This window comes from Eriocheir sinensis, chromosome 63 (assembly GCF_024679095.1).
Source record: "Eriocheir sinensis breed Jianghai 21 chromosome 63, ASM2467909v1, whole genome shotgun sequence".
Lineage (NCBI taxonomy): Eukaryota > Metazoa > Arthropoda > Malacostraca > Decapoda > Varunidae > Eriocheir > Eriocheir sinensis.
In genome coordinates, this window is record NC_066571.1 from 2,659,346 (window position 1) to 2,681,829 (window position 22,484).

At 43.5% G+C, this 22,484-nt stretch overlaps 1 protein-coding gene across 3 annotated transcripts in view; it reads right to left on the reverse strand.

The window, feature by feature from the left end:
• Positions 1 to 313: 313 nt before the first annotated feature.
• The window catches only part of LOC126986851 (disintegrin and metalloproteinase domain-containing protein 33-like), a 39,703-nt gene continuing 17,532 nt past the window's right edge, over positions 314 to 22,484 (reverse strand). For 2 of the 3 annotated variants that reach the window (XM_050843293.1, XM_050843294.1), the window contains 13 exons: positions 18,548 to 18,633; positions 18,037 to 18,173; positions 17,529 to 17,632; positions 15,198 to 15,353; positions 12,673 to 12,848; positions 5,665 to 5,721; positions 5,275 to 5,439; positions 4,790 to 5,054; positions 4,493 to 4,633; positions 4,046 to 4,224; positions 3,663 to 3,858; positions 3,302 to 3,488; positions 314 to 3,194 (listed from right to left, as the gene is read on the reverse strand). In XM_050843293.1, coding sequence (XP_050699250.1) covers positions 1,885 to 3,194; positions 3,302 to 3,488; positions 3,663 to 3,858; positions 4,046 to 4,224; positions 4,493 to 4,633; positions 4,790 to 5,054; positions 5,275 to 5,439; positions 5,665 to 5,721; positions 12,673 to 12,848; positions 15,198 to 15,353; positions 17,529 to 17,632; positions 18,037 to 18,173; positions 18,548 to 18,633 — 3,159 coding nt within the window. In that variant the 3' untranslated portion in view covers positions 314 to 1,884. The remainder of the gene's footprint in view (positions 3,195 to 3,301; positions 3,489 to 3,662; positions 3,859 to 4,045; positions 4,225 to 4,492; positions 4,634 to 4,789; positions 5,055 to 5,274; positions 5,440 to 5,664; positions 5,722 to 12,672; positions 12,849 to 15,197; positions 15,354 to 17,528; positions 17,633 to 18,036; positions 18,174 to 18,547; positions 18,634 to 22,484) is intronic. The other variant, XM_050843295.1, reaches the window with a different exon arrangement.

Consider the following 22,484-nt stretch of genomic DNA (forward strand, 5'->3'; position numbering starts at 1 on the left):
ACGACGAGAGGTTAGGACTCCCTTGACCTACGAGCACGTGATTCTCTGGCCACCGTGAAGCGTGCAGCACACTGGACGCACAGCATTCTTGAACACACAACATACTGAGGCGCCATGCACCGAGATGTACAACAGTGAGATACACAACAGTGGGAAACGTAACACAATCTTCCACCTGCCGGGGAAGGACGATGTAAAACTCTTCGACACAATGCTCGAAGACACAATACACTCAGATATAACGCTAGGATAGGTTTTATAGTGGGAAACGAGCCACATAATTGAAACATTTGGACAAGCAATACAATGCAACATACAGCACACAAGAATAATATATTGACACAGCACATTGACGCAACACAATACACTGGGTACAGGGTAAGGTAAACAACACAATGAAACATCAAGTACATAGTAACACACTATATGAAACACACAACACAGTTTAAATTACAAACAAATGGAACATGCTAAAAAAAATGCCAAAAGGAAAACAAAGGTACCCTAAAATAAAGTATTTTGAACGTTGCCGTAATACAGTAAAAGAAACATGTAACACACTAACGTACAAGGAACACGAACAAAACTTTCAGATACCAGAACAATCGAAGGTGACTTGAAAGAACGTCACCTCAAGGTCCACTAAACACATACATGTGTCTGGTGAGCGGCCAGGTGAGGGACCATGGCAAGACAAGCAGCATCAGCATCTTCATTGAAATGGCGAGAGTGAACCAGAGGAACGAGTATGGAGGCACGGGACAAGTGGAAAAATTAAAGGAAAGCGGTGGAAGTAGGCACTGAGCGATGGAGAAAATGAGGTGATGAAAAGGGGGGGAGAGAGGTAGGTAGGAAACGAGAGGTAGAAGAGGAATGAGGTGGAGGTAGGCACTGAAAAGAGGAGTGGAGGAGGAAGGCATAGAAGCCAAAATTGAGGGTAAAATTAGTCAGGGAGGTCTTGATGCTCTCATGAAAGTCTTCAAGTCGTAAGAAGGAGGAATTACAGACCCAGGAAGGCCTCTCTTTCGTCCTGAAGACAGGTGCTCAAACTACACCTTCTCTTAACCCTTCGCTCTCCTCGAACCTTTCCTGCTTGCACGTCCCACTCACGCATCCTCTTTTTTTTTTTTTTGTCTCTTCACGCCTCCGTTTTTTACCTATGTGAAATTTGATAACATCAGCATGTTCAGAAAGAAAAATTTTCCCAGTCATAAGTCAATAAATGCTATTGTAGTAGCTTGATAATTTAATGAAGATAATCAGTATGAAATAAAAAAATGGCATAAACATTACTATCCCATCGTTGATTTAACTCGAATTATCTCGTTTATTTTTTGTCAGTTTTAGATTTTTTCATCATAGTTGTAATCCACTATATTCCGACTCTCCAGTGCTTTTCTTTTTCCTCTCATTTTTTTTTGTCCGTGAGCTGCTTTCTTTACTGTAAAAAAAAGTCAGCTACAGATATTGAAAGTAAACTTACAGTGTGGAGAAGCCAGTTCTTTTGACGAGCGAGAGACAGGCAGACTCGAGCCGCTGTCCTATCAGAGACGATCTTACCACGGCTGTCTCCCACGCGACGTCATGCGCCAACAACGACGAATCATTGGCTGAAGTACACAGTCTTAATTCTTCTGATCCTGACCCCGACGGTTTTGTTCCTGACATCGTATATACCACCCTCCATCAAGTTTCCATCTACCACACTTCATCCACTGTAAGACACGCACTTCATTTTAGCAGAGTTGCCTGCCATGTGGATGAACAGGCTACAGTCTGAGAGGGGATCCACTTAATCAAATTGCCTCCATCTACTATAATGTTGAGACTTGAAACTCCTAGTCTCTGGATTGCTTGTAGAGTTTGCCGACCATTGCATCACTGTTATTGCTTTTCTAATTTCTTAGCCAAGTCCTTGACTCTTCCACCTGCCGGGGAAGGACGATGTAAACCTCCGTCAGCTCGCTGTGCGGAAGACCCACAAGGCGTGACTCCAGAGTGCTTTGGGGATCTCTTACCTGGCGGCAGGACTGGTCGTTTTGGGGGACCCTTGATATTTTCTTGTGTAGTTTTTGACGAACTGTTACTTGGTGGCGAAGATTCACTACTTGATTGTGTCTTTCTACTGACCGATGTCAAATCTTTCTTGCTTGGAGGCATCAGGACCTTCCTCACTTTTGATGTGGGGGACGGTGTGGTAGAAGGCGCAGCTGGGGGTGGACGAGCAGGTGCCGGCCTTAGGGATTTCTGTTCTTCGGGGATGGGCGTGCCTTGCCCGTTGTCATCTGAGCGCCCATCCCTTGTCGTGGCCATATTCTGCTCCGTTGATCTACACGTTTGAGTCAAGCTACTAATACCCTTAGAAAGCTTCCCCGTGGGTGGCTGTGGCGGGAATGGCTTACCTCCTGGGCAATCTGAGGGGTTGGTCTTTGTGTCCATAGAGATGGAGCGACGCCACTCCGACTTCAGGTGGTTCGGCGGGGGAGTACCTTGACGAGAGCGGCGGCTCCCTGCCAGTGGGTCAACCACAAAGCGACTCAGCGGCATGGATCGCTGCCGCTCGTACGTCTTGGGCGGCGCGTTTTCTTCCTCGGGGGCTGAGGAAGGGCTCCGAGAACCAAAATTTTTAAATAAGTTCAGCAAACTTTTCATCGACATCTGTGAGCCAAAAGGATCCTTCACGGTGGTGTCGTCCCCATCTGAGACACAGCCAGAGTCCACAGAGACAGACTGCATATACGTCGGACGGTTAGGAATTTCTACTGTCTTGGAATGACAGTCAGAGTGATTAGAGGGAAGCAGGATTTTTCTCCTGTAGTCTGGCGAGTTCTTTGGTGTCGTGGTTGTGACCTCCGTTACAAGCATCTCGCTGGCTACGCCCCAGGATTTGGTCTTGGGCTGTTGGTCCTTGATGTCAAGATCTACCTGGCAGATCATCCTGTCTCGCTCATACTCGTCTTGGGCCTCTTTGGACACGTCTTCCTTATTCTTTTTGACGAAGAGGCGGTCGGTGATGAGTGACATGAGAGAACAACAGCAGATATCAAGGCAGCGGGCGCAGCAGGGACAAATTTTGCCGCGGCCACCTGTCTCCCACCATCGGCGGATGTGACTCCACAGACAAAAGATGGCGATGGCGATCCCCAAGAGAATCAAAGACATGATGAAGATCGTCTCCCACAACGGGTCTTTGTCTGTAGATTCAAAACAGTAATTAGCTTTATGACAATGAAAATTGACATTATATCAGAATGCTTTCGTTATTCAATTGGTTTGATCGATATTCTGACATAATACTTACATCGATCGCGTCCAATCTTGTTACTGTCGATGGAACCTCCCGAGCCCTCCTTGGAGCAGTCTGGCGGCGCGAACCCGGGATCGCAGTGGCAGTGGTTGCGGCTGTTGCACACGCCGCGATCCGAGCATCCGCCGCGGCAGTCGCCGGCGGGCTCGGGCATGCGCACACACTTCTGCTTCAAGCACATCTGTGGAAAACCATAAGTGAAGCTGCGTGGACCAGCGAAAAAATAATTACGTTGAAAAGCGGTTCGTTTTGGACAACCAATAACGGGACTGAGGAAAAAGTATAAGAATCTTCAAAAGAAAACGTTACATAAAAGATGAAAGAAAACAAGTATGTTTACTGGTGTTGCACAAACCATATTTTTTCCGCACTGTGCTCCGTCAGGTGTGAGCCAGTAGCTGGGGCGGAGGGTGTCGGAGGAGACGATATAGGAACAGCTAGCTCTTGGAAAAGTGCGAGGAGTGTAAGTCCCATAGTTATAAGCTGCACCGAGCCGTTTCGGTTCCGTGCCCGGCTCCACCAGGCATTGGAGGGAACCACAGCGTTCGTCTCTGCCGAAAAGAAGAATGAGTTTTTTTTACTGCATCAAATCATTAAGGTCACCGCATGCCAAGAAAATGCATATAGATGCTTTGACTTATTATACAGTAGCTTTGATTGATGCGTGAGTAGTTTTCTGCTGGTGACATGAAAATCGGTGGTGAGAACTTGGCCTGTGAGTGTTCCCTCGTCTCTTACCCGTCGGCACACGGGAGCAGATCAGTTTTGCCCTCCCCTTTAAAACCACAGTTGCCGTTCGATCCTCCTCGTTTATTAAGTTCTGAGTAGCACACAGGGTCTGCCACTCTGGCACTCTGTCCCCACACGCGGTGGCACAGGTCCTGATGGCTGCCGCACTTCGCCTCGTAGCAGTGACCCTAGGCAGCGAGGAGCAGTTAAAACGTGACAGGAGAATGAAAAGATCGATTGACGTTTACATGAAATTTTGTCGTAGAGTAATATCGAGTAATAAGTAATACTGAGTACACAGAATAATACTGCGATTTGAGTATATTTTCAAGCATGAACTTTATATTCACATCTGTCTCACTGTTTCATTGCAAATTCTAAGTGTTTGAGAGGCCCAGAATGGTTGATGCAGTAACTCCCTACAGCTACACACACTATGACTGTCACAGCGTATACCTGTCCGTTGTTGCAGGGCGCCCCGTCCCTCTTGTTGACGTCCTCGGGGCAGAACTGGGAGTCGCCAGAACAAAACTCGGGCAAGTCACACTCCGTGAAGGCCGCGCGGCACACTATACCCGCAGATTTGGGCTGACACGTCTGCAAAAGACCCCACCTACCCTTGACACACCCTTGACATACCTTTGACACATCTACGTGGCTCCACACATCAAAGTGTAAAGTTATGAAACACCAGCACATTCTTGCCACACCTCACTCACAGTGTGAACTTACGATATAGCAGGAACATCGTACCTTTATGTCGCAACAGGGACCAGAGGCGCAAGAAGCGTTGACGGCAAACTTGCAGGTTTTGGCGACGCAGCACGGGTTGTCGCAGAACTCCGCGGGGCCACAGTCGCACTGCTCGCCGGCGTCCACCACTCCGTCGCCGCAGCTGCTGATCGGGAACATACGCTCCGGCACGTTCCTCAGGCACTGGTAGGTTACGGAGTTCAGACTCCCTTCGATCACCTTCCTGCTACAAGAGCTCCAGGAGGTGTGGGGCTTGTACTTGTAACTGATGTTGGAGAAGAAATGGAGCATGTGACCTGGGAGTGTCATGGCTGCCGCGTGAAGTCTTTGCCTCTGTGGTGAAATCATTACTACATCAAAGTTAGAGGACTAGTTAAGTAAAAAAAAAAAAAAAATAGCATTCATGGCTAAGGTTTTGTCAGATGTGAATATGCTAGAAAAGTTCATGAGTGAGCGAAAAAGTGAGGCGCCACGCCTTGCCTCACCTGCCCTGGCCACTCATGATGCAGGATCTACAATGACACGAGTCCTCCTGCTCCTCATCGTGTTTCATGCCAAAGTTGTGTCCCATTTCGTGTGCCAGGGTGAAGGCCGTGACGCCCACGTGCTGTTGTGGTTTGTCCTGCACCACGCCCGTGGACAATGCGATGCTGTGGGGAGAAGCAAAGCCATGTAAAGGCAATTTACGGATGAAGGGAAAGTGGCCCTTTCGTCAACATGGCTTGAGAGATTTTCCCTTCTCTATGCTCAATATTTTTATTCTCTTTTTTGTACTTTACATTTAAGCTGTTTTGCAGGCATAATCTTGTCAATAAACGTTTGGGGGGGGGGGAGGGAGGAGGGTATAGCCAGGGTCTATCTGTGGCTCTGCTCACCCGCACATTCCGGAGACGACAGCAAAACCGACGGTGTTGCTGTTGAAGTCAACGGTCCTGCGACAGAAACGAAGGATTCACTGTATTAGTAAGGATAATATAGTCCGTTTCATTCTGTCTGTCCACTAGCGAAAGTAGATGTAGCACCTGCGCATTGTTAGTTCGTGATTGCGTGAAGATCAGCTTTATATATTCAGTGTTATATTCGAATGTTTGTGTATACAAAAGAACGTCAAGTCTTTTTATATGAACCGCAAACGTGCCGATTTGTATCGATAATCTACCATATAAGCACACGAAAGAACAATTTGTATATGGAACAGTATAGTCTGATCATACTCGAACGATTCATACCCTTTCATCTCATTCAGGTACATAAAGTGACATCCGACTCTGCAAGTGTCTATACATTAGGAATTTTGATGTGTTGCATGTGAACAACATGGGTAGCCTAGTATTAATCATTATTTACTTGCAGTAAATTATTAAGATATCCTTTATATGCACTTGCAGAGCCTGATGTCTTTTAATATACCTGAAATGAGCTATCAGTCAATAAATTAAAAAAAAAAAAAAAAAGATCGTTCGAGTATCATGTGACTGGAATTTGACACAAACAGCTTGTCTTTTCATGTGCTTGTATGTTAGATTAGATTATCGATGCAAATGACTGAATTGATTTTTGTATGCAGAAAAATACAAATATATTATTGAAAAATAAGCTTGAATGTCTATCACAACATTTGATTTTCACGTATTCACGAACTAGAAATTGCGCAGGTGCCACATCTATCAAAATTCACGCTTTGTTGGTGGACAGATGAAATGGAAGACTATAATAAATATAATAATAACAACTTACAATAGGAATAACAATAATACTTATAATAGCAATAATATAAAATATAAATACGGTGTCATATAATATACAAAATATAATAAATTAATCGTAATAATAAATGGTGTTTTTAACAACTGTAGTACTTATGGTGACACTGGTGATAACAATACTAAGAAATGAATAATGATAATAATAATAATAATAATGATAATAATAATAATAATAATAATAATAATAATAATAATAATAATAATAATAATAATAATAATAATAATAATGATAATAATAATAACAATAATAATAATAATAATAATAATAATAATAATAATAACAATAATAATAATAATAATAATAATAATAATAATAATAATGATAATAATAATAATAATAATAATAATAATAATAATAATAATAATAATAATAATAATAATAATAATAATAATAATAATAATAATAATAATAATAATAATAATAATAATAATAATAATAATAATAATAATAATAATAATAATAATAATAATAATAATAATAATAATAATAATAATATTAATAATAATAATAATAATAATAATAATAATAATAATAACACTACTACTACTACTACTACTACTACTACTACTACTACTACTACTACTACTACTAATGATAATAATAATAATAATAATAATAATAATAATAATAATAATAATAATAATAATAATAATAATAATAATAATAATAATAATAATAATAATAATAACGATAATAATAATAATAATAATAATAATAATAATAATAATAATAATAATAATAATAATAATAATAATAATAATAATAATAATAATAATAATAATAGTAATAATAATAATAATAATAATAATGATAATAATAATAATAATAATAATAATAATAATAATAATAATAATAATAATAATAATAATAATAATAATAATAATAATAATAATAATAATAATAATAATAATATTAATAATAACAATAATAATAATAATAATAATAATAATAATAATAATAATAATAATAATAATAATAATAATAATAATAATAATAATACCTATCTACTATTACTGGCCTCCATCTATTAGAGTTGCGTTGTGAGCGGTATATTCTCTCATATCCTTTCACAAAGCAATTCATTGGCCCCACCCCGCCAATGACTGTGGCCGACAACCATCTTTATTTAATATTACAAACTTTACTAAACATTTTATTTTTAAGCTAACAGAGCTTGTGGTTGATACGACTATCAACCACCGTCGCCTCAAAGTCCAGGTCAGCAATGCGGGTGGTTTTGGGTGCAGGTGACCTGGTTCCTCTCAGGCAGACCAAGGCTGACCTCAGGAGGGAGAAGGACAGCCTGTATCTCATCCAGGCGATCACACTGCTTCTTGGCTGCTGTTTCTTATCCGCCAGTGTTTCGGCGAGTCTTGCGTAGAAGCTCTGCGCCCTTGGTCCCATCCCTCCTGCCGTCGTGAATACTACCGGGGTGAAGGAGCCCTGGTCCACATTCTGTATTCTTTCTTCATATGCTCTGTTCTTCTCTTGTTCGTTTCTTCTGTGGGCTGCATCAAGGGTCAGGTCTCTGTGGCAATGGGCCATGGGATCAAAGATCCTTATGTCAAAATATGCCCTTTGTCCAAGAGTCCAAAACCCTCAGGCGCTAACATCCACTCGTGCTTCGTTCGAAACATTAGCGGTGCGTCTGGCGAGGTGTTCGCCTTGCAGAGGGAGCAGCATGGGTTCCACAGTCCCGTCGTGGCAGACTTCTTTCAGCATCTGAGCTGTTACGTCTCTCACTTCATCATGTCTCATGCAGACGAAACCTCCTCTCTTGCATGTCATGGCATGATTTTGGTTGAAGGGTGAGCCACAGTTACACATGTTTGGGAGCCCATCCACTGGCCAGCCATACCTGAGGGCAAGGGCATCAGTAAATTCTTTTTTGTTTAAGTTGAAGCTTTTTGCCCTGATAGGTAGTGTGGTTAGCCAGTTTGAAGCGCCCACTTCCTGTGCAATATCTGTCCTCCTCCTTGTGTCTTCTGGGAGGTCTCTCATTAGGTCACTCAGAGTGTCTCTCTGTTTTCCTTCTCTGTTTATGGAGATTTCATTCCTTAGTGACCTGATACCTTGAGGGTTGTCTTCTCCCCTTTCATTTTGATTGGTAATATATCCGGTCAAGGAGGCTGTGATTCGGATTGAGTTCCCGAATTCAGACTCAGCCAGATTTTGCGGGTTGGTGATGCCGAGCCCACCCATTCTTGGCGGCAACTCCAGCAATCTTCTCTCCTGGTCACTGAGACATCTCCCATTTGCTATCGCCGGTATGAAGGTGTTTCTGATAGCATCTTCCAGAGGTTTTAGTAACGGAGCAACATCAGGAACTGTCCTCATGAGGTAGTTCCATTTATGCTTGACACCGTACGTAAATGCTGCGTAGGCTGCCTGCGGCTCTGTTCTGGCGATCTCGCTCAGTCTCTGCAGTTCGGACTCCCAGCGCTTTACAGCTGTTTTCACATATTCGGTTCTGTATTCAGCTGTTCCAATGGCTGCCCCGAGGTGTCTTTCTCCAGTCACTGACAGTTTCACGTTACTGCCCTGGAATGCTGTTTTGGCCCGATCGTATGCCTCTGGTTTTACAATCACCACAGACTTCGTGGCGTTGGGATGTTAGGGCCGTGTTCATTAACGAGGTCCCAGCATTTCCTGAGGTCTGCAGACTTTCCTACCCCGGTGAGGTCATCCGCATACGCCAACTGTTTGACGTTGGTGTTTTCATGGCGGATGATTTCCTGCAGCTTCATCATTCCCAGGGCAAACATTGCCATGGCCACTGGGTCCCCCTGGGTGGTGCCCTCTGAGGATTGTATGGGCACCGGGTTTCCAAGTCGTTGGTCATTATGACTGCTGCTACTACTACTACTACTACTACTACTACTACTACTACTACTACTACTACTACATAAATGATACCTCCACCCATGTTTATTTTCCCGACACATAATCATGGAGGGCTCCATGGCTTGGAGGTCATTAGCCCCAGCTCTGTTCGCTAATGACTGTGGCATCCAACCATATCACTAATACTACCTAGCACTAAATCACCTATCATCTATTACGTCCAGATCCCCCTTTCCTTCCCTACTCAAGTCACTCCCGACCCACCTTAATGTCACTCTCCACCACTGTGGCTTCATAGTCCATATTGGTGATGTTGGTGGCTTTTGGGCCAGAGTGTCTGGTGCCCCTGAATAATAGGATGGCCGACCTGAGCAGGGAGAACGAGAGGCGACACCTCATCCAGACGACAACGTGGCTCCTTGGCTGATGCTTCTTTTCTGAGATTAGTTTCGCGAGGCGTGCGTAGAAGCATTGGGCCCTGGGACCCATCCCGCCGGATGTGGTGAAAACGAGGGGGGTGAAGCTGCCCTGATCCACATGCTGGATTCTTTCACCGTATGCCCTTGTCTTCTCCTGCTCGTTCCTGTGGTGGGCGGCTTCCAGGGGCAGCTCACGGTGACGGGCAGCCATCGGGTCGAATATGCGGATGTCCATGAACGCCCGCTGTCCGCGCGCCCAGAATCCGCGGGCACTTACATCAACCCGTGCCTCCTGTGAGGTATTGGCTGTCCTGTACCGAAGGTGTTCGCCGTCCAAGGGAAGCAGTGCCGGCTCAGTAGTGACGTCTTGGCATACCTCCCCGAGCATGCTGGCTGTCAGATCCCTCACTTCATCGTGTCGAATACAGACGAAGCCTCCTTTTTTACATGTCATGGTGTGGGTGACATCATTTGGTGATCCACAAGCACAGAGATCAGGCAGTCCCTCAATCGGCCAGCCATATCTCAGAGCAACGGCTTCGACAAATTCTTGTTTGTTGAGGCTGAAGCCCTTTGCTCTGATTGGCAATTACGTTAGCCAGTTAGAGGCGCCTGCCTCCTGTGCTGTGTGTATTTTTCTACCCATTTCTGTGGACAGGTGGTGTGTAGGACAGTCCAGCTCGTCTTTTTGGGTCTGTTGCCTTTCTTCTGAGATTTTTCTTTTAATTTCTCTTATTTCTGTTTGGTCTATCTCGCCCTCTGCCTCCTGAGCGATGATCCTGTTGATGAGTGACCTGGTAAGGCTGATGGAGTTTTGGTTCTCCTTATCAGCCAGCTTCTCAGGGTTGGTGATCCCCATCCCACCCTGTCTTGGGGGAAGTGCTAGCATATCCCTCTCCTCCTTCCCCAAAGCATGAGATTTCACCAGCGCCGGCAAGAATACATTCTTGACGGCATTTTCCAGTGGTCGGAGGAGTCGACTGATGCCGGGGATGGTGCGCATCAGGAACGTCCACCGATGTTGGATGCCGTGGGTGTACGCTGAATAGGCAGCGTGTGGCTCAGTCTTGGCAATGGCAGACAAAGCTTCTATTTCCTTCACCCATTCAGCTACTTTGTCTCCTACGTACTCCTTCTTATATACCTTTGTCCCGATCACTTCACCTAAGTGTCGTTGTCCGTCTTTTGTCACAATGACGCCACTTCCTCTAAAAGTTTCTGCGGCACGGTCATAATGTTCAGGTTTGACAATAAGGACAGACTTGGTGGCGTTAGGAATGTATCCTATCTCAGGGCCGGCGGTGTTCACAGTGTCCCACCACCCTTTTAAGTCTGAGATTTTACCAGCACCTGAGCGGTCATCCGCATAAGCCACCTGTTTCACCCGTGTTTCTGCGAACGCGATTTCATTTTGGAGGACTGATAGGCCCAGGGCGTACATAGCCATGACTATTGGGTCACCTTGTGTTGTTCCCTCAGACGATTTTAACACTTTCACTTTTCCACTGTGGCTATTTATGTATAAGTCGGTCGGGTATGTATAGGTATTTTCGACATACATAGCTAAGCTAGGGCACTTGGTTTTAATGTTGTGTATCATAGTCTTTCTATTTATTGTGTTGAAGGCATTTTTGGCGTCAGCAAGAAGCACTGCTTCGCACTCCACGTGGTCGAATATCTCCCGCATGGCATGGACTGCTGCTTCTCCTCCTGCCTGCTGCCCCGCACAAACTTGGAGGTTCCCTGCTGCCATTCTACTACTACTACTACTACTACTACTACTACTACTACTACTACTACTACTACTACTACTACTACCACTAATAATAATAATAATAATAATAATAATAATAATAATAATAATAATAAGAAAATAATAACAATGATAATAATAATAATAATAATAATAATAATAATAATAATAATAATAATAATAATAATAATAATAATAATAATAATAATAATAATAATAATAATAATAATAATAATAATAATAATGATAATAATAATAATAACAATAATAATAATAATGATACTAATACTGATACTAATAATACTAATACTATTGCTGATACTAATTTTAACAATAATAATAATAATAATAATAATAATAATAATAATAATAATAATAATAATAATAATAATAATAATAATAATAATAATAATAATAATAATAATAATAATAATAATAATAATAATAATAATAAATGTTAAAAAATTATGATAATTATGTAACATGTTATGAAGAAACATCATCACTGGCAGCCGCTGCAAGTATCATAGACCTGCAGGGTCAAGCCTCAGCCAGGTATTTCCACGTGTTTCTGCCCTGGGCGCCTTGTTTCCAGTTTCGTTGTAGACTTTCCGTAAACGTCTTTATGGCATCACATAATCTGCTGAGTTGCCTTCAGATTGGTCTTTTTATATCAATTATTTCCCAGCATCTCTTTTTGTTCGTCTAGTGTCCTCTCTCCTCCATATGTGTCCTTAATATTGCATATCTTGATATTAGTTGCCTTTCTTATGCCATCTACTTTTGTCAGTTTTGAGATCCATTTGCAGTATTTCGTATTCGTTAAAATGGTGTCCAGCCCTGATCTCTCCATACTTCGTTGGGATCTTCTAATATTCCTTTCCAGAGATTTGGCCATTGTCCAGTCTTTGATCTATACATCATGACGAGGAAAAAGTACTGGTTGCAAATTCTTCGCTTCAGGCATAGCGACAGAGAGCCCACTGCTCTTTCTACCTCAACTACTACTGCTGCCATTACTTGCACTGCTGCAACGACTATCACAACAATCACTAATGCTACAACTGCCAGGAACAATGGGCGCTGAGCACCGGACTCACGTGAGCAGCATGGTGTTGTCGTTGTTGTAGTCGGGTTCCTCCTCCAGCATCTTCTTGCGATATGTTTTGAAAAGGTTGAGGTTCTGTGAGTAGTTCTCCGTGACGGGTATCTTGTCACCGTGTTCCCACACCTCCAGGTGGCTCAGCACCACTACCACGCCCAGCGGACGGTACACCTGGTGACCAATACTAATCAAATATATGTGTTTCTTTTTCATACACTAAGGAAAAATACGAAATATAAAAAAATATAAAAGAAATAGATACATCGCAGGCGTGAGATGTTATGCCTATTGTAGAATATATACCTTTCTACTTGAATTCATCTTGTACATGATAGAAGACAATATCTTACTGTCCTTTTGTTGACTTTGTCATTAATTTTTGTTCCACTTGACTGCAAGTGTCACAACTCTTAGAATCATATCTCTGCCTCTGCTGACAGGTAAACTGCGGCCTCGGGGAGAAGGGAGACTTAAAGGTCTCCATATTGCCTCCTACGGCAGAGTGCTGACATTCATGCGACCCGCGCGCGCGCGTGTGTGTATGTGTGTGTGTGTGTGTGTGTTTGTGTGTGTAATAATGATAATCAGTTTATTTAGTAATTGCAGCCGTTAAGCTGAAAATTTACATATTATGAATACATTGTCGAAATATAAGTACAAAATTAAAGGGGCATGGGGTGGGGGTGGGGGGTCTAGATTATCTGTGGAAATGTTGTGATGATGGTTGAAGGAGGGGAGAGGTGAGGTGGTGGAGTGCAGTGTGGTGGTGCGCGAGGGGGCGGGAAGAACATCTTCCGGGTGGCGGGTGCAAGTCCCAGGTCATCCAAAGGTCAAAATGCTCTGTCAGATGATAGTTGATGGCGGGGGTGCAGGTAGAGGCGGTATCGGCGGTCACTCAGATTTTGGGCTTAGCGGTGACATGATGTGTGGTGCCCGGAAAACAGGCCAGTTTATTTTAAAGGAAAAACATGTATGTATTAACGTTAGTCGGGCAAGCCAGGCAAGTCCAACATGCACCCGTCACATAATTCCTCCCCCCCTTCCTTCCTCCTCCTCCAAAACCGCTAAGAGAAGCATGTCCCGTTTGTCGTTGCTCTTTGACGATATCTTCCTTAGGTAAATCAAATTTGTTTTTGTGCCTTAAATTCTTTGTCACCAGAGTTATTACTTAAATTGTTACCGTCCCCCTCTTCCCAGTTCTCTGTTATTTGCAATACTCAATAGTGTCTAAGACATTATGATTTAATATTCCCGCCTCCCTCCCAGCCATGCATTCAGACATCTCAGTTCTAACGCTGCCCGTCGCCCCTTAGTGCACTTACCCGAGTCAATCGCTTCTCGTCTGTCAGTTAGGTATGAGCGCCGCGCTTGCTTGTCCTCCCCCCCTCAAATATTACGTGTAATCCTAATCCCTCCTCTTGTTAATACTCAAGTGTATGTTCACATAATATAGTGTACTGTGAACTAAGTGAGCCGCTTCTCGTCTGTCACTTGGGTCTGGCTTGACTCGTCTTGCTTTGCACTGCTGTTTATTGGCCCTGCCACACACTAACGCCCGCAAATCATCCCCAAAATTTTGCTTTAAATGTGTAGTCTTTTCCATGGTTATCTGGGGCGTCCGATTGGGCACCTAGATTATTCTTCCCGTATATCAAGTAATCCTTAGGTTAAGGTATTCATATACTGAAATTTTCTCAAGTAAATTTTTCATAATTCTCGTAAACTTTTCAAAGTCCCCCTTAGTTGTAGTAATTATTGCTTTTAATTCCAAAATTCCTTTTTCCTTTAGTTTAATTAACTACGTGGAGATTGGCCAGACGGCGCATGAGAAATGATTGCTCACGCCCTCCCATTATTATTCCGGGCTACTAAGAATATCCAGTATCTCACCAGTCGTGGCTGAGTGTTAGTTTAGATTCAAGCATCAAATTTGCTTCTCTCTTCTGTTCAACTGACAGTAGTTTGCCGTGGGAACATCTGCACAGCCTTGTGGTGAGCGGCGTGCATTTTGCCCCACCTGAGTGACGAGGCCCCAACACTGCACTGCACCTGTACAGACTTCTCCCAGCAGCAGGATGGACGGGCTGGTATACCAAGGGTCCTCGGGGTGTCAGCAGGGACGGGATGGAAAGCCTCGTCGGCGATACGCTCGGCCACTGCTACTCCTCAATGTCCTCACGGCACCACACACACTGCACTCTCACTGTCTATCACCATGATTAAACGTAATGCCACATAAAAGTTCTTTGCGATGTTTATTTTATAATGAGAGGAGGGGGAAGGGAGGAGAGCCAAAAGGCTGACCCGGGGCTGTTCTACGGATCGCCGTGACCCATGTCTGACCTCGGTGATGTGACATCACCAAGGTCACACACACACACACACACACTTGTGGCTCATGAAGACATCGCCACAAGTGTGTGTGTGTGTGTGTGTGTGTGTGTGTGTGTGTGTGTGTGTGTGTGTGTGTGTGTGTGTGTGTGTGTGTGTGTTTCCTTCAGTCTTGACACAAACACTCACCGCGTTGACAATGTTGACGATGGCCTTGCAGCGGGATCGTGTCTGGTCGCCGTGAGAAACGAAGAACGAATGGTCCGCCACGAGCACCAACTCCACGAACCTGGTGTCGCCCTGGTACCACATCGGCCCGCCCATCAGCTGGGCCCAGCGCCGCGCCTGTGTCAAGCGGGAAAAATTAGAGGGACAGCAAATGGAATATGAAAGAATAAAATGAGTAAGAAATACTGGACACTAGTGACTAACACATTTGGGAGAAGAAAAAAAATAATAAACTTTGAAAAAGGTAATCAACGGACCAAGTAAGACGCGCGTCATATAGGGTCTGATGGCGGGAATAGTCAGTGTGGAAAAATAATAACCCACCGCCATCCCACACCCTCCATGAGGCAGCCTCGCCACACCCAGCGCCATGATGTGTACGTGCACAACATGCGGACAACACCACGCACACTGTAGCGCGTCCCGGCAACTCGAGGCAGTTTATGGCGCACCGAACCGTCAGTGACAGCGAAAAGATACAACTATAAAATGAATTGAAAACCAAAACAAATAAGAACATATTCAAAACAATACCACAGGGAAGAAACACAATATTGCTATAGACGGCACGGCACACTGTACGGTGAAGGAACACATGAGACAGAGACAGAGACGGAAGGAAGAATACGCCCTGACAGACCTGTGCGGGCCAGGGAGCCGCCCAACAACCACCACAACTCATCCTAGGAAACCTTTATGATCCCCGCCATGCAATATCCCTCAGTGCCACTCATCACAACAAGCAGAAGCGACCAGTTAACATTACAGCAGACACAAAATAAAGCTTTGGACTCGCACGCAATGAGAAACATTTACAGACACGAAACACTGAATCACTACACGAAGATCGGCCAAGATCCAGCTTACAGACAATAAACAGCTCACAAAGGCCGAAAGGATTATTAACAAAATTAATAACATTCAAGACTCAAAGATTTATGAGATAAGAAGTAAATATTTCCTTTTTTTAAACAAAGGAGACGGCTTAAGGGCAACAAAAACAGCGCAGAAAAAAAGCCCGCTACTCATCGCTCCCATAATAGACAAAAGTAAGAGTGGCCAAAAGAGTGGTCAGTATCGGGTGGAGAGGTGTCTTGATGCACTCTTCTTGAAGGAGGTCAAGTCATAGGCAGGAGGAAATGCAGACGAAGGAAGGCTGTTCCAGAGTTAACCAGTGTAAGGGATGAAAGAGTGAAGATGCTGTTTGACTCTTGCATAAGGGTTTTGGACAGTATAGAGATGAGCTAGAGTAGAAATATCGATAGAAGATAAAGAGAGAGAGCCAACATGGCGGTGGAATTTAATAAGAGGTAGAAGACTATCAGTAAAAGGAGAAGAGCTGATGAGACGAAGAGCCTTAGACTCCACTCTGTCCAAGAGAGTTGTGTGAGTGGAGCCCCCCCCCACACGTGAGATGCATACTTCATACCAACGTTGCCAGACTGTCGTGCTCGGCCTCTTATGTTTGCCTATTTCCCACGCAAAAACGGTCTCCTCCACCCCAATAAGTGGCTGCATTTATAGTTATCGTTAAAATGGTTAATTATTGGTGTTTATTGGCAGTAGTTATGGGTCAGAAACAGATAAATGCAATGTTATGAGTACGATAATCTCGCAACGGTGCTTCATACGAGGGCGGACAAGCTCTCTGTATATGGACAGCAACTATGCGGGGTAGAAGAACTGGTGGCGACGATGCAGAACGCCCAACCTAGAGGAAGCTGATTTAGTGAGGGAAGAGATGTGAAGTTTCCAGTTCAGATTTTGAGTTAAGGATAGACCGAGGATGTTTAGTGTTGAAGAAGGTAACAGCTGGGTGTTGTTGAAGAATAGGGGATAGGTGTTTGGAAGATTGAGTCGAGTTGATAGGTGGAAAAATTGGGTTTTTGAGTCATTGAAAGACACAAGGCTCCTTTTACCTCAATCAGAAATGATAGGAAGGTCTGAGGTTAAGCGTTCTGCAGCCTCCAGTCTGGAGTCTTGTAATTCCTGTTGAGAGCTAGGGTTTTCTGTTGAAAGAAGTTGAATAATGCAGAGTGGAGTCGTCAGCGTATGAGTGGACAGGGCAGTTTGTTATGGAAAGATCACTGATGAATAACAAGAAGAGAGTGGGTGATAGGACAGAGCCCTATGGAACACCACTAATGATAGGTATAAAGCTGTTTATAATGCAAACTGGCGAGGTACGTACGATATTGGCGATTTGTCTGGCTACTCTCTACGGCGAAAATCTGATTCGCCGTAGGCGCCGACCACTTTCACCAAAGTGTGATCGAGGTTTAAAACACTCACCCGGCGGCCAGGGGAGGAGGAGGCGTTGGTGCTCCTCTCAGCTGTGGGGTGGGCGTCCTCGGCTTCCTCTTCCGTCTCCGCCGGTGACCCGGAATCCTTCACGCCTGCGGAAACCAACGGGCTTATAACCTTACTTCGAAGAATGGGAGTCTCAGATGGAAATTTATTACTTGATGACTTTGTTATAGAGGCGAAACCAACAACCTTTCCCTCGTGATGACCACTTATAAAAAGAAAGAGGAAAGGCAAGGCGATAACGTGGCGGTCAATTACTGACGCATTTTTCCCAACGCTCAAGAAGGCAGTTTTGAAATCAAATAAACCTCGGCATAGCTTGAAATCCTGACTCTCTTCTATCGCTACTTATCAGGGAGAATTCGTAAAGTTTGTTATTGGCTCATGATTTGTCTCCTAATATGAAAAAAAACTTTTCCATTAATTATCTCTAATCTGTTTCCCTAAACATTCAACAAAATATATTGCCCGCCCGCAGCATCCCTCAACGCACCACAAACTCCATCCTGCATGCGGAGAAGGGCGGCGGAGAGCACTGTGTGGGGTCCTCGAGGAGAGGTGGACCCAGGCGACGGCTCTACCATCAGATCCACCTGCTGGCCCTCTTCTAGGGTGACGGACACCACGCCTCTGTGAGGAGAGGGAGAGGGGAGGATAGGACGGTCAATAGGGGGGCACTGGGATGGATGCTGATGTGCCTGATGGCTTGACGAGTGGATGTCACTCGTGGAAGGGGTAAAGTGTGGGAAGGGGCAGTAAATATGGTGATCTAAAAGGAAGGGATGCTGAGTGTGTATCAGGGCTTAATAAGTGTTGTCACTAACATGGCGTGTCGCTTGATTGTTTGCATGTTTTATATCTTTGTTGTGTTTGTTCGGTCACTGTGGGAAGCCGTTTGCTTGAGTTTGTTTGTTTCCTTTCGCATGTTTATTTGTCACCAAGATGTGCCGTTTGCTTGTGTTTGTATGCAAATGTTCGTTACCTTTGATATTTCTATCACTCACCTGAGACCGCCACAAACCGACAGAGCCGCCCACGTCTTCGCCATGCCCCTCACCACCCCCTGGTACTCACAGGGTGGCGCCTTGCTCTGTACGGGAACAAGATAGGGTGAGGGACACACCTAGAAAGAGAACACACGCAGCGGCGACACCCTGGCGGTGGCTGAACAGTACGGAAACAAAACAGAGTGAGGGCTCGCTTACCAATGGAACATTCTGCATGCACTCAAGCGGCAAGAAAAATCTTAGCACCTCAACAAACGGTGACCAAGAAGGAATAAGGTGCAAATAGTAAATAAATCTGGTCGCTAGGCTCTCATAGCTGTTGTCAGGAGGCAGTTCGCTAACAAGGCTCATCGCTCCCTGCAACAACTCACGTACGGCGTCCCGCAAGGCACGAAGATTAGCCATCTTTGCTTCTTGGTGCTCATTAACGACTTCTTCACGGACACATCACACCGTTGGAAGTACGTGGGCGACGGAACGCTGTCATCCCCGTCAGCACCAAGGCCATGGACTATTTATCACCGAAAGCCACTCTCGATAGGTGTCAGGCGTGGACGGAAGGCAACAGACTGACAAACAACCAAGGTAAATGCACTTTTGTACCTCCAAAAGAACACTGCCACCCCTCCTGCCACAGCTATCAGTAGATATGTCAACCAGACTTCTTGACATTACAATGGATGACGTTCTGAACTGTAAGTAGCACGTCACCGGCGTCGTCGAAGGAGCCTTATACAATCTATACATGCTGCGCGACTTTGGGAGTTGACGGTGCCGGTTGCAGAGTTGTGCAATATATACCTTCTTCATACTGCGGGAGTCTTTCGATGTGAGACTACAAGCTGCAAGGTGTACATTGGAGAACATCGGAGATCAAGGAGAAATTTCGCCACGGGGGAGACTCCTGAAATTATCAAAAGGTCGCGCTGCCATACTTGCTGGGAATCGGGATCAGTACGAGGGCCTGTCACGCAAGATGGAGCGTCAGTTCCCCTGAAGAAGTAAAACTACTCGGGAATGCACGCACCCCAGTACACCCATGTTTTCCTTCTCCTACTTCAGCATATTAAAATTTTCCCGACAATACTATTATTATTATTATTATTATTATTATTATTATTATTATTATTATTATTATTATTATTATTATTATTATTATTATTATTATTATTATTATTATTATTATTATTATTATTATTATTATTATTATTATTATTATTATTATCATCATCATTTCGCCCCACCATCTCTACACACATCTCTACACATCACTGTACACATTTGTACATGAAGAGAGAGCTATGCAAAGGTCAACCGCCTCTTGACCAGTTTCAGGCACACCCATGACACACAGGCACAAACACCTGGGGCCAAAACTGCCTTAGACATCCCTGTGTGCTGGCATTCCTGTTATCTGGTTCCTTTCCTTTCACGAAGCCTTACAAACCTTTGCCCTTATCCAGCTAACCTTTCATTATCCCCGACTCTCCCTCACTTCCTAGAGTTCTTGATGCATCCATCCCCTCCTCTTCCTCCTTCCTCCTCCTTCATCATCACCAGGCACCATCTCCTCCTCCACACACACACACACACACACCACAGGGTAGTCCCATGTGCTGTCTAGGGAGGGGGGCAAATGACGCGTCGCAGTTAGATATAAAATACAAATGTGACATTCTTGAAACCTATATTAATATACGAATGCTTCACTTGATGGGGTATATTATCAGGAATCCGAAACACCGCATCCCCATTCAAGAGTTACATAACAAATTAGCAGTTCACCGCCGTTCAGCTGGCGCCAAGAAGAAGCGCTATAAAAAACATCTTCATAGAACTCACAAACCTAGCAGCCTCAATGCCGACCAAGTGGTAGTACTCGCCTTAACAGTCAACAAGAAGTGGTGGTGGTGGTGGTGGGGGAGAGAGAGAGAGAGAGAGAGAGAGAGAGAGAGAGAGAGAGAGAGAGAGAGAGAGAGAGAGAGAGAGAGAGAGAGAGAGAGAGAGAGAGAGAGAGAGAGAGAGAGAGAGAGAGAGAGAGAGAGAGAGAGAGAGAGAGAGAGAGAGAGAGAGAGAGAGAGAGAGAGAGAAAAATATTTATGTAGTAATAGAATGGAATTTAATTTAATTTAATTTAATTTATTAAGCTCAGACTTTATAAAAAAAAAGTATGTGCAGTATATAATAACGTATAGTGTACAGCGCTTAAGCTATTTGATACTGTTGTCTCCTACCTTCTCTAAAATACTTGAAAAAATAATTGCTAACCAATCAGTGTCATTCCTAGAAAGCAATAACCTTCTCTCTCCTACACAGCATGGTTTTAAACCCAAACTTTCTACCGAGACAGCTCTCCAAATCATCACAAATAAAATATATAATAACACAGACCAAAAGAGAACATCCCTTCTTACACTGTGTGATCTATCTAAGGCCTTCGATAGCGTCAATCATACCATCCTCCCTCGTAAACTACGCCTGATCAATGTTGACACTTTCTGGCTCGATAATTACCTTAATAACAGAACACAATCAGTCCGCATCAGCAACACAACCTCCTCCAGGCAAGCTGTTCCCTATGGCGTCCCCCAAGGCTCTATACTCGGGCCGTTATTATTCACCATCCACGTCAATGACATGTCCAGACCCATGAACAACTGCCTCCTGGTGCAATATGGCGATGACACACAGCTCCTCCATAGCAGCACCATCAACGACCTAGACTCTCTAATCTCCACAACTGAAAACACTCTCAAACAAATAAGAACATATTTTCTTAGAAATGGCCTTAATTAAGCTCAATTCAAATAAAACTCAATGCATATTCTTAGGTACACGTCAGCTCCTAGCACACCTACCCAACAATATCACTATAAGATGTGCCGACAGTGACGTTCAGCCCTCTACCCACGCCAAAAACCTCGGCATATATTTAGACTCCTACTTGACGTTCGACAGGCACATAAGTGAAACCATAAAGAAAGCAATGGGAACCTTGATGTTTATTAACAGGAACAAAGACCACTTCGACAAAGAGACACGAATCACCATCCTTCAGTCACTGGTACTCAGCACCATCAAATACGGCATCACCATTTGGGGGACCACCAACTCTACCTTACTTGACAAGGTACAGAAAGTACAATACTTTGCAATTAAAGTAGCAGACGGGCACGCCAGGAAATTTGATCACGTCACACCATTATTTAATGAATTGCAGTGGCTCAGAATAAAAGATTTCGTCAGCTTCACCTTAGTGGTAACACTTTTTAAACACAAAATAAAAGTTCTCCTAGACCATATCCTCTCCCTTCCATCTATTAACACTATATCAAACTCCATGACACGGCAGCAGAACAATCTATATGTCCCCAGAACAAACAATGACATAGGTGCGAGAGCTCTTTCTGTACTAGCTAGGGCCTTAGCTGTGGAAATCACTACCTTGTGAAATAAAAAGCTCCAACAACTTGACTGCATTGAAAAGGAAGCTCAAAAATAAATTACTGAGTTCTGTATGATAACAATGTATATCTTCTTCATTTATGTCTAATGTGTATTGTGTAATGTATGTGTAGAATACCCACTTCTAGTGGAAATAAAGTTTATTATTATTATTATTATTATTATTATTATTATTATTATTATTATTATTATTATTATTATTATTATTATTATTATTATTATTATTATTATTATTATTATTATTATTATTATTATTATTATTATTATTATTATTATTATTATTATTATTATTATTATAACAACGTTTGTCCAATCATCGGAGGAGTCACTACTCGCCACAACCTACACGCAATATAAATAGCAATAATAATGTCCAGTGGGTTCACTTTATATTGCTTCTTCTTGCTTTATATTGCTTTTTTATTTGAGAAAAAATATATCTCTTTACCTAGAAACATGTCCAGGCTGT